General features: G+C 38.4%; 1 protein-coding gene and 1 long non-coding RNA gene across 3 annotated transcripts; both read right to left on the reverse strand.

Annotated features, from left to right (window-relative positions):
* Positions 1 to 6,380: 6,380 nt before the first annotated feature.
* Positions 6,381 to 11,071, reverse strand: LOC109193579 (SNAP25 homologous protein SNAP33-like). 2 transcript variants are annotated; one of them, XM_019344454.1, is made up of 6 exons: positions 10,805 to 11,071; positions 9,325 to 9,899; positions 8,017 to 8,110; positions 7,743 to 7,873; positions 7,092 to 7,189; positions 6,381 to 6,818 (listed from the first exon to the last, which is right to left on the reverse strand). In XM_019344454.1, the coding sequence occupies exons 2-6, from the start codon at positions 9,820 to 9,822 to the stop codon at positions 6,716 to 6,718; spliced, it is 924 nt and encodes a 307-aa protein (XP_019199999.1). In that variant the 5' UTR covers positions 9,823 to 9,899; positions 10,805 to 11,071; the 3' UTR covers positions 6,381 to 6,715. The 2 variants fall into 2 exon arrangements, with proteins under 2 accessions (XP_019199999.1, XP_019199998.1); XM_019344453.1 differs by having other exon boundaries at positions 10,766 to 11,071.
* Positions 6,891 to 7,093, reverse strand: LOC109193580. The gene is made up of 2 exons (XR_002056306.1): positions 7,012 to 7,093; positions 6,891 to 6,979 (listed from the first exon to the last, which is right to left on the reverse strand). It is a non-coding gene; the product is annotated as an uncharacterized LOC109193580 (long non-coding RNA).
* Positions 11,072 to 12,870: the final 1,799 nt, after the last annotated feature.

Below are 12,870 nucleotides of genomic sequence, written 5' to 3' on the forward strand. Positions count from 1 at the left end.
AGGGTAAACCCAATAACAACCCAAGGTGAAACCATTCACAAAGACGAAGGAATGGTCAATCTAAGGGTAAGCCGAGTCATTACCCGAATGGTCAATATAGCGGGTTCGCAAAACCTAAGAGACTATCTAGAAGGTCAATGAGAGGTGCCGGAACACTTTTTCCTTCCAATGAGGACTAGCTTAAGATCCCTGAACCTATGCCGAAAGCGCAATTCGAAAGGTATCATAGACATAAGCAAACGTTCTATTCTATGGTGTATCGTAACATGCCAAGACTCCATTTTCAAAAACAGTATACACCCAAAAAGCCCCAAAAGTTTCAAAACATCCCTTATGATTATCGAGTCTTTAATGGATATAGAGGACCGAGGATGGGCTTAACGAGCTCTAGGTTCGTGTGGATGCCGAAGCTCACTGCTAATCCGGAAGGACCTAAGAAGGTATGGATACCTAAAACAAATAAATCTTTGATTTTAGGTGAGCAAGATCATTTGGTACGTAGATAGCGGTTGCTCGAGGCATATGACTGGAGATAAATCAAATCTGAGCAACTACTGAGAAGTCAATGATCCAAAGGTGAATTTTGGTGGCGAATCGAGTGGACAAACAAGAGGCGTTGGTGATGTCCAAAGGAATGGACTGACGATTCGTGATGTGTCATACGTAGAAGGTCTGAAATTTAATCTACTCAACACGAGTCAATTCTTAGGGGGAAGGCTAGTTTCGTGGTTTAGCAAGAAGCAAAACTCAATAGCCACGAGTACTGCCGAGGCAGAGTACATCGCATCAGGCAATTGTTGTGCACAAATTTTATGGATGATGAAACAGCTAAAGGATTATGGTGTTATTGCTCGAGAAGTTAGCATTAAGTGTGACAACACGAGTGATATTGCCATCACACATAATCCAGTGCTTCACTCAAAGACCAAACACATTGATATCAAATATCATTTTATTCGAGATCATGTCGAGAAGAAAGATATCATCCCGGAATATGTTCACACGGACAATCAACTGGTAGATATTCTCACCAAGCCTTTAAGTGAAAGTAGATTTTCAACTCTAAGGCACGAGTTGGGAATGATAGAGATGAATTAAGGAAAATTCATCCCATTGACCAAATAAGTGAAAAGTCTTTTTAGTCATCAGCATTTAAAGCTTTCTCGTGAGGAGCACATTGGCATTAATTATGGGAGTTTCAAGAACTTTTAGAGTTTGTGAAATGGACAAGCATTGAATTGTCATTCCAAACGTCTCCAAACATCAATGCATGTGACCAAAAGTACAAGCTCTTCGACTATAAATAAGAGCAAGAGCTAACAAATTCTTGTTTGGAGTTTTTCTTTACAGAAGTTATGGACTCTAAGAAGAACAACATCAAGAATTCAGAGAAGCGTTTCTAGAGGTGACTAGCCGAGCTGAGGAGATGAGAAATTCCAAGACAGCGGAAAACTGCTCTTGGAGGTTATGAAGTTGGAGACTCTTCCAACAATCCTCTCCTCGTGTCTTCGGAAGAGGATAGTAACTACCTAGGAGACGATGGAATTATCATGTATTCATATGATGACGAACTTCCACCTCCATCACAACCTCAACCAGTAGCACCACCGCATCAAGAAGTACCACCTCACTTGTATTACATCCATGCAATCCCAGAAGTGCCCAGTAGTCCGGAGACCGACTCGGACTACATGAGGATCTTTCAAGAGCTCGTGGAGACCATGGAGGATCTCTCACCTCCATCAACACTTGAGGTGACTACACCACCTCTTCGCTCCATTGCATCCAGCAATAAATCCAAGAAAAAGTGATGAATGTTAAAAGTTGTTGCTGTATTTTCCTTTGATGCGTTAATGAATAAATGTTGTGTGTTTGCTATCATATCCAAAACAGCACTAACATATTCAAATCTTCCTTATCAACACACAAAAATTGATCAAAATGAATTAAGGACAAATTCATTAAGTCTTCACTAATTCAAGAGGATAAGCAGATCCTTCGAATACAAACCGAGTCGTCATTACGATTTGAGGAGATAAAAGAAGCCGAAACAAGAATAAAACTCTCAAAAAGCTATGAGATAGTAAAATTGACCGAATGGTTAATTCAAAGTTACTATAGAGTCAAGATGGACAAATGGACAAAAGACTTAACCGAATCACCAAGTTAAAAGAAATGGTTGATCGAATGGATAACGAGGGAGGACAGTAGAGTTGATAGACAACTTGACCAAGTTAATTGGTGAAGAAAAAAAAGACCGAATGGATAAACTTAAACGATTCATGTCAAAGTAGATCGAATGGATATCCAAACAGTTAAATATGAAACTACTTAATCTAAGACCGAGTTGTTGTAACAACTCAAAGTGTTGAAGCTGTTGGAAAGTATAATGGAAAGACTGGCCAAATGATTCGTTAAAAAGGGCAAAGAATGAAATAAAGTTGAGTTGATAGAAGGCGAATCGTTAGAAAATCAATAAATGCTCATTTATGATAAAAGGAATAAGCCTGGTCGAATCGGAACACATTTAAGATTCGAATGATTACAAAGATGAACCGTCTGATCATAACTATAGTATGAAAGCCAAAGGGATAGGGGGAACATGTCACTCATCGAAGCGTCGAAACGGTTAGAGCGCACTAAGCGGGAAAGTCGCTCCCACTCGCGCACGTCTCTGACACGACTGTACAATGAGGAAAAAAAGCACTCATTACTTTCTCTCTCTCATTTAATGCTATGTCGAGTACTCAAGTATCTTTTCTCTCTCCTATTAAATGCCAATTTCACAAATTGGTGATAATTCTCTCACATTAAATCAATCGTACTTATAGACTGAAAAACAACCCTTATTTCCTTTGAAAATTCAAATTCTCAAGGGCATTTAAGACAATTTGTCTGTTTTCCATTAAATCCAAGCCAAGCCAAGCCCAAGACAACCCGACCCAGTATCCAAAGTATAAAACCCCTTTTCAACCAAAGAGTCCCACTTTCCAACCCAAAAGTCCCACTTTTCTTTCTTTCAGCCTAAGGAAATTCCCTAATCTCAAACTCTCTCAAATCCTCTCTCAGCAAACCCCAACTTCTCAAGTTCAAGTCCCACTTTTCTTTCTTTCAGCCTAAGGAAATTCCCTACTCTCAAACTCTCTCAAACCCTCTCTCAGCAAACCCTAACTTCTCAAGTTCTTCAAGCTTTTCATCAATGGCGAACTCTGAAGAATCATCTCACTCATCCACTGCTTCTGAGCAATCCAAACAATCATCAGTTCATTCCGAGCAATCTTTGGAGCCAGTAACAGATTCTCCTATTATTGAGACATTCAAACTGAAGGTCAAGACCGGTTCAATGTTGGACATGAACGGTTTCTTGAAGTACATCGACGACAAGAAGTTGGCGAAGAAGGTTCTGAATTGCATCAAGGATGGAGGACTTTTGAAATACGCAACCTTTGATTTCAAGAAACATCATATGTATGATGCAACAGAGTTTTTCATCAATTCCAGAATCTCCAAGACTGAGGACGCCATTCTCTCACTTTTAATGGCACGAAGCTCACCATAGTTCACGTTGACATCAAGTCTCACTTCGACTTCCCAGTTAGAGAAAATGACCATCCTGACTGTTCTGGACATGTATATGACAATGATGAACTGTGGAAGACGATTCATGGTGAAGACGCTTCTGAAAAGCTCAAGTTCCCAGTGAAGAAGAAGGCCCTCAAGCGGGATTAAGAGCACATTGTCGACATTCTCAGCAAGGTCGTTGAAAGTAAGCTCTCCGACACTAATGATGTGTCCGAAGACAAGTTGAAGACGCTGAGTGCATTCCTTAACAACTACCCAGTTGATTGGTATAGGGTAGTTTATGATTTCCTAAAATAATGTGCTAGGGATGTTATCTCTCACCACCGAATCACCAAAAATGTTGGCTTTGGATTTCTGATTGGCGAGCTATTAAAGTCCAAGGGTGTAAAGCTTCGAGTAGGTTCTAATGCTCACAGGACTCATTACTTCATGAGGATGAAGCCACCAGGGTCACAAAAGAAGAAAGCCACAGCTCTAGCCGCCCCCTCTCCAAGCAACAAGAAGTCGAAGACTTCGATAGCAAAAGCAGCACCATCTACTCCGGTACGGTTGCGAAAGAAGCTTCCACTTCTAAGGCACCAAAAGTACCAACTTCAAAGGCTCTGGCAAAAGGTTCGAAGGAAGCAACTTTGAACGCTCCTACCAAGGACAAGGCCGAGCCATCAAAGAAGCCCTCGAAAAAGAAATCTTATGCACTTGCCCCCACCATCTATTCCAGTTATAGTATCTGAACCCATTGAGGTTCAAGCTCCTATTCCATCTGATGATCTAGCCACCTCTCTGGCTGAAGTTCCAGCTGTGATTCAAGAAGAAGTTCCGGTTGTCCCACCAGCTGATGAAGTTCCAATTTCGGACCAAGTCCGAAGTGTTAACTCTCCTGACTTACCCCTGACTGAGGTGCTTAGCCAAGCCCAGACGCGTAAACGTAAGCAACCTGAGGGCACCTCGAGTCAACCGGTCGAAGAAGCCTAGTCGACACCCGAACCAGCAAAGAAGAAGTCCAAAACTTCTAAGTCCTCAAAGTCTCGAGGGTTTGGAGTTCTAAGGCACATTAGAAGGGTGACCGAGGGGGTGTGCCGCACCAGCAGCCGAGACAGTGCCAACCCAGGGTGAAGACCATTGAGTGGATGTGGCTCGAGAGGATGTTAGGACCGAGCTTACCGCCCTAATGGATCATGAAGAGATTCCTCTAACCGAGGAGATGAGTATTCCGGTTAGGGAAGGCGACAAGTCCCAAGACGTTCCGGACTTCATTCAAACTCCGAACCTCCCACAAGAACCTACCCAAGTAGCAGAGGTGACGAGTGAGAATGTTTCCAACGTGGTAGCCGAGATCGTTCGTGAAGTCGGCGAGGACGCAAATGTTCAAGCCACTGACTTAGTTCAACCAAGAAGTCCAATGAATGTTGATGCCGAACTAGCACATCAAATAGCCAATGAAGACATAATTGAGGCTATTCCTTAAACTTGCGAGGCAGAAAAGCAACAAATCGATGAAATTCTGCTAGCCGAGTTGAGAAGAGTTGTTGAATGGCAGAAGCGGCGCATGTCGAGCCTCGAAGTCATTGTCGAGGGATTAACTCGCATGTGGACGAGGAAGCCTTTGCTCTAGAGTGGATGGGCACCTCTTCCATCTACGCAACCACCAAAGTTAATGAGATAGATCGAGCCTTTCAAGACAAGCTAGCTCATAAAGACCCTGCCAAAGGTAAGGGTAGAGCAGTCGATGACGACGATTCTACTCCCGTTGACCCTAACAAATCTTTCAAAAAACAACTAATGGAAGCCCAACGTTTGGCTCGTTTTGAAGCTGAGTTCATTGATCCCAATCCTCTCGTTGGCCCAAGCAACCGAGATGATCCAGTTGAGGAGACCGGACATGAAACAACTCGAACTGAAGTTGACACTATGGTGGACGAAGTGGTTCACACTTTTGTTGCGAAGGCCGAGCCCACAAATGATCAACCAAATGTTCTTGAGGCGGAGGACGCAACACCACCTGTTTGTTGGAGGTCATCGGTTCAATCTATTGTAGTTTTATCTACAATTGAAGCAGAATACATGGTTGTGACTGAGGCAGCTAAGGAGGCTTTGTGGCTTTCATGCTTGATTAAAGAATTGGATATTGAGCAATGTGGAGTTTAGTTACATTGTGACAGTTGAGTGTCATCTTTTTGGCCAAAATCAAGTATATCATGCCACAAACAAACATGTTGATGTAAGGCTCTATAAGGTTAGAGAGTTGGGTGTTTCTAATGAGATATTATTGCAAGAAATTCATACAGTTGAGAATCCAGCAAACATGTTGAAAAAGGCCGTTACTAGTGACAAGTTCAAACATTATTTGGATTTGTGGGTGTTTCCAGATACTAGATGAACATAGTTACCCTGACCCATGTATATATGTGAGATATGTTTTTTCTCCTAAAGGACATATTTGCTAATGTAGAGATTTGTTGAGTATGTCTCATATATGGTAGGAGCAAAGCGGAGTAGGTTGGGCCCATGGCACATGGGTATTTTTGTACATGTACATGTCTAGAAATACCTATAAATACATTATTTGTATCTCTAAGTTTTATCACCATCACAATTACTAAGAAAATAGTTTCGCTGCCATGTCTGTATGCACATTACCAAACCACAAAAATCTTGTCTTCTTTACTTCCTATCATTGTTATTGTTTCTCTTTCTCGTTCTCGTTAATCTCAATAATCAGCATTGTTAATGTACACAAACAATGAACGTTACTACGTTAGCCTTGTTTTGTAAAGCTGAAGAAGTTTTGCAAAGAAATAGAGGAATCAATATGAACTCATCCAATCCAGAATCATGACATATTGACATGTACATACACGCAAACCACATACACAAACTCATTGTAGTACAATGAACAGAATACACAAAACATACTTGATAGAGGCTAGAGTTTTCATTTGATATGGGACCAACTTCAATAGTTCAATGAATAAAAACATCAGTAAAATTCCTATGAATAACAATAATGCGCATCAAGGAGTATGGTACCAACAACGAATGAACGGTTATTCTCTAAGCTCTGCTCTACTATAGAAAGGGAGCCAAACATGGTTTAGGAACAACAAAAAGTCATCAAGTTGATCCTGAACAGATGCTACTTCCTCCCAAGCAAATGGCGGCCTCGCATATTAGCACCTCTCACTCTGTAGTTGAGCTCATCAATATCATTGTCGAGATGATCCAAGGCCGAATTACTCCTGCATTGTCCATGACCATTTCCCATGAGCACATAGTAACAAGTAACTACAATTCTTTTCCCCTTTTTTTTGGGGAACGGGTGCCCTTGACTACTTAGGTCAAGGTAAAAGAAATGTACACAAGTAAAGCTAAAAGCCTTGCTCTTGTAAGTTGTAATAGACTTATCATCACTAATTCATGGAGACACATTACAAATGTACATGGAGAAAAGAATAAAGACATTGACAAAGGACACGTGAAGAAAGGATTAGGGGACCAATAGAACAACGTACCTATCAATTTCAGACCCCATGTCCATTGCCATTTCCTTGAGCTCCCCCAAGAGATTACTAAGATCAGACAGGGCATCATCTTGCTTTGCCTTTTCCACCTGTTAAAATGTCAGTAGAAGAATAAGATTAGCTGCTATATTCACAAGTGCATCTATTTATAAGAAAAATATACCCACTAGACAGGCTTGACTTCACACAACAATATGTAACATAACTAACAGTACCAAATTGCATGTAAATGAGTCTGAATTGCACCAGAACAAAATTACCAGGCGTTAAGATCATAAGAATAAAGACAACCATGTCAAAACGGGGATTAACATCATTTTTTATATATATATAATTTTTTTGGGGTGGGGTAACACGAGGAAGAGGAAAACAAGGAGCAACTCAAACAGTCATGACAATTTGATAAAGAGGAAATGAACTGGAGTTTAATCTTGAGTCTTGACCTGTAATTACAACCAAGCTGTCTAGTAAAATGGAGCAATGATTAATAATCCCAATCATGATCTAAACAAACTGATTGAGGAGGGAGCAGACAAATTGCTAATCCCAAACATATTTGATATGTGACCTAAATATGCTCAGATCAATGAAAGAAATAATAATTAACAAATGAGCCATGTCCTCAAGGTCACAATGCTATACCTCAACTTTCTGCAATGCATTAGTTGGTTCAGGGAGTGGTCTTCGTGCATTTGACTGCCCTTTGGTTGCAGAATTCAATCCAAGTTTCTCCCTCTGCTCCAAGTGGTTACCTCTCCTTGGTACTGGATCATCTGTAACATCAAAAACTAGTCAGACAAATTGCACAGACAACTGTTCAATCACCCAACCTACTTCTACATCCCAAAAGGCAAAAGCAATCATTTTTACTGGTCTATAATATCACTTTTTTTTGTGAAGGAGATTAAGAACTAACCTTTAGTGATGATAGGCCCTGTTATTGGACGATTCTTCTTAGGCTTCCAAGTCTTGGAAAATAAGCCCCCAAGACTGCCCAAAAGTTTTTCACCCTAAAATTAATACAAAACTTCAGTCAGCTATCCAATATCAAGAGCCACAATCCAAAAGCAAACAAGTCACTATTTCAAACAAAAACATAACATTTTATTAGGCAGAAAACTCAAGGAAACAGAGATTTGAAGACAGTAAAAGGAATGCAGGCCATGGGAATTAAAATATGCTCCCTCCGTCCCACTTTATGTGTTTGGTTCAGTTAACGAGGCTTGACTGAAATTCTTTTTAATTCAATTTTTCATATTGTTAAGTTTAGTATTAGTATATAAAATTTATATATTAGAAACTAGTCAAACTACATTAAAATACTATTAAACACAAAAAATTAAATATTAAAATAATTTAAAATTACTAAAGAAAATAAGCAAAGAAGAAAGATTTGGTTTGACCAATGAATAGTAAATAGTATAGGTAAAATGGGGCAAAGGGAGTACATAATTAAGATCCTGCAAGCATGACCTAGCAATTTGGTAAATGTCAATTAGAGCATTCCAAGAGTGCAATATTTTTATCAAGTACAGCATCTCCATGTATGACAACCAAATAATCAATGAATGAAACCATTTTATCACCCAAATAATTTGATATCAAATAAAAATAAAAAATAAAATAAAAACTAACTTTCTATCAGTTCAATTTCACTTTAGGGCCTACACTAAACAAGTAAATGAAGGGAAAATTTTAGCTATGCATAAAACATCAGAACCTTGACCATTAACTGGATCATGCATCAATAATAATAGCAAGAACACAACAGATTCATCAACTTCAACAATACTTGTATATGGAATTTGTGACAGAATCATGTTTACTTGTGGGTTCAAAATTACACCTAAAATGGAAATAACTTCAGAATTACTTTGTTCCTTCACAAAACAAAGGAAAAAACAGAGGCAGCCAAATTAAGAAAATCTGCTGGAGTTAGACTTAGATATTTAGTATTACTTGCTAGCTAGAACACCAGTGAACATGTGAGGAAGGCAGTAAAGCATTTTCTCAGTTAATGTTTTCAGAAAGAGACCTAATTCTTATATTGGAAGAAGGATCCCTTTAATGGTCACCTTGGGGAAAAGGATCAATACATGATTCAATGCAGGCAGTAAATTTTTTTAGCATCTTTAAGCTAACACTGAGAATGAGACAAGTTTAAAATCATCAAGTTTCTCAACAGATTGGAATAATAGCACTCATTGAGTTTATGGAGCCATACCCTGCTAAGATCATAGTCAATGTCAGCAGCAGTCATGTGAGTTCTAGTAATTTGCTCACTCTGGTGATGTAGGGTGATTAATGTTTTAGTGGCATCCTCTCTTATCTCTTCAGCAATCTTCAAACAGCCATTTACTGATTTTGTAGTCTCTTCAGCTTTATACACAGCATAATTTTCCAATTCTTGTACAGATTGATTCTCCAATCCTCCTGAATCATGGAAACCATTCTTGTATCTGTTTCTGTCTGCTGAAGTGAAGGAGTATGCTGATGAGGATTTCCCCACTTTAGTCTCATCATCATCAAAGGGGTTAGTGCTCAAATTTGGAGCAACTAGAGCAGGCTCTGAAGAACTCCTTGAGGCTTTGACAGTTTGCTTCTTATCATACTCATCATCAGAATCAAAAGGGTTTGAATTAGAATAGGTATGAAATCCAGGATCAACTGAGTGGTTTCTAGTATTCTTGTTCAAGGGGGACAACTTCTTAAGACCAAACATTTTGAGTCACAAAACTTTGCAGGATGAAATCAGGATGTCAGAAGGATCAACTGCTACAGCCACAGAAAAGAATATATCTGTACAAAATACACAAACAAACAAGACCAAACTAAGATTATTCAGGGCTATATTCATTACCAGAACCAACTATGAAGATCATGTCCTCTAAAATGTTTCATGAAATCCACAGGGTAACAATCACAAGAAAGCTGGCAGTAAAATGATAAATCGAAAAAGATGATAATTACTTGGGACTCATAACTGTAAAAACAGTTAGAAACATTAGAAAGTTATTGGAAGCATATAATACAGTCTTTTCCTAGCCTGTCAATAATAAAAAAAGAGAAAATTTAATAATTTAATCTGCACTTTTTAAAACCTTTTTGACAATATTAAGTTCTACCCTTTGAATTAGACAAAAGCATACATATAGATACAAACAGGAAAACATGGATTGTCCTTTGTTCCACCTGCCCCAATCTCCAGCACACCCTAGGCAGCAGGACCCCTGAGCCCAAACTGCCAAAAACTCACACCAGCAATCTGTTCTTCAAGACCAACAAACAAATTCAAGGACTAAATATTATCTCTGCTATTCCTTCTGATTTCTACAAATTCAAAAACCCCGTAACGAACTGATGCCCAAGTCACACATCCCATCTTCAATTCAACTCAACTAAACCTAAATCCTAATTCCACCAACAGTATAGATTCTATTAATCCATTCAACTAGACACTCTTATACACACAAAAGTTAACAGAACAAGAAAATAAAAACAAGAACTGGGTGGTTGTAAATGAATCTGATTGATTAAACACGAAAAACCACTGCAAAGATATGACTACCTTCAAGGAAATACTTCAAAATCGACACAAATAAATGAAGAATGTAATAAACCCAGGGGAAAAAAAAAACACTAACAAAACAAATCAGACATATTACCCCGAGAATCCAAAGGCGCGGTGTCAAGATTTAACGCACGCTTTCCAAGAAAGCCGATCTACACTGGAGACAGAAAAAAGAAGAAATCTAGAAAGAGCTTGAATGCTGAAATTGAAGGTGGTATATTTGTACTTGTGTGCATATATACAGAATTATAAGTGAATGATAAGCGTGTAGTGTAGTTTCAATATTGGAAAATGGAAATGGAAAGAGTTGAAAGGATCAAATGAAGGAGCGGAGGGAGGAGCGCGTGGAGACTGGAGATGGAGTTTTGAATTTAAGGCAGGCAGGCAGCCTCTTCTGACGAAAATTAGACCGTTTCCATATGCCGCCGTATAATATGCGACGATGGCACTGTTCCCTTTCTAGATTTTATTATAATACGGAGTATAAAATAATGCACTTTATACTTAATTATTAAGTGTCTATGGTTTATTTAATTTGACTATATATAACTTACTAGTTTTACACGCACATTGCACGAATGAGTTAATGTATATAATTAAATAAATATTTGAAAGTATATTCATATAAAATTATATATGAAAAGTTCATACATAAGTAATTTAATGTTGAATTTGTTTATTTAAATATGTAACTCATAGTATATGAATACAATGTAATATAGGAGATTTATTATAGTTGTTACTGAACTTTTCTTTTAAATAGTAACAAAGTATTTTTGTTAAGGGTTCTAATATATTTAATTAATGCACGTATATATTTAAAACACAACTTTATAAAACTTTCAATTATAGTACAAGCTGAGTAGTATGTATATATTGATGTGGTAAATACGGCACTTTCTACAAATACATATAAGTATTGAGGTCGGACCAAATTCAGGTTATTCTCTAGTCTGCTATTAGTTTAAGTCTTGAACTCGGGAAATGACGTAAGGTTATAGGATCTCGAGCTGTATAGTTGTCGGTGAAAAATCTCCCAAAAGTCCAACTCTCTTGTATTTAATGTACTATTTATATGAGGTGCGAGAGAACACATGTCGGTCTCTTGGTATGTGCACGTGGAGCGCATGCACAGGTGAAGGTCGGAGGCTTCGCTGGTTTCTCTACATGTCTCAAGATTCCTGACTCTCTCGGAGTTACTGTGCTTGTGATACAACCACGGGAGCTGTTGTACTACTACTACTACTACTACTACTATTATTATTATTATTATTATTATTATTATTATTATTATTATTATATTATTATTATTATTAGTTATATATATATATAGGATCATAGAAACTACCCACTACCCCTGTACCCCACTACTTGTATAACTACCCACTATTTATGAATGTCTGGAGACATTTGGGAGTTAGACTATCACTTGAAGTATAGTCATTGGGAGTATGGCTGCCACTCGAAGCACAGCTATGGAGTTTGGCTCTTGACTCGAAGAAGAGCAACCCATACAACCTTAGGGTTGTATCAATTGGTGCTCTCGTTGAGAGTATCCGTCCAGAAATATTATTTTTGGGACGAAACAAAAAAATCCATCTACTGATCTATCCGATGCAGCACAACTGATAGAGCCCGGATCTCCACTATGAAGGACGAACTGTTCAAGCTGCATATGCTCCCCTATGAAGATTTGCAAATTGCTATTGTGCTTTGCAAGGAACTAGAAGAATGAAATTGCTCATAATAATTCCTTTGATAGGAATTATTATATTATCAATAGAGCCACGGAGAGCATAAACAATGCGTCCTAACCACATTTGAACAATTCATTTCATTGCAGTATTTCTCCCCGTCTGATCTGCATGGTGTTGTTGTTGCTAACAACTCTTGGCTTGAAGAACCAGAGAATATATACAATGAAGCATCCAGTTGAATACAATATTACTCATCAAGTCAAGTTCAGTGGTCCTTGCATGTTCAACATTCAAATAATTACCACCTTGAGGACAAGGTGGTTTTCATGGGCGGGAAAATGATACAACCACGGGAGCTGCTGTACTACTACTATTATTATTATTATTATTATTATTATTATTATTATTATTATTATTATTAGTTATTTAGTTTATAGTGGAATAGTGGGTAGTTATACAAGTAGTGGGGTACAGGAGTAGTGGGTGGTTTTATGGTCCTGTA

Source organism: Ipomoea nil, unplaced genomic scaffold (genome assembly GCF_001879475.1).
Source record: "Ipomoea nil cultivar Tokyo-kokei standard unplaced genomic scaffold, Asagao_1.1 scaffold1895, whole genome shotgun sequence".
NCBI lineage: Eukaryota > Viridiplantae > Streptophyta > Magnoliopsida > Solanales > Convolvulaceae > Ipomoea > Ipomoea nil.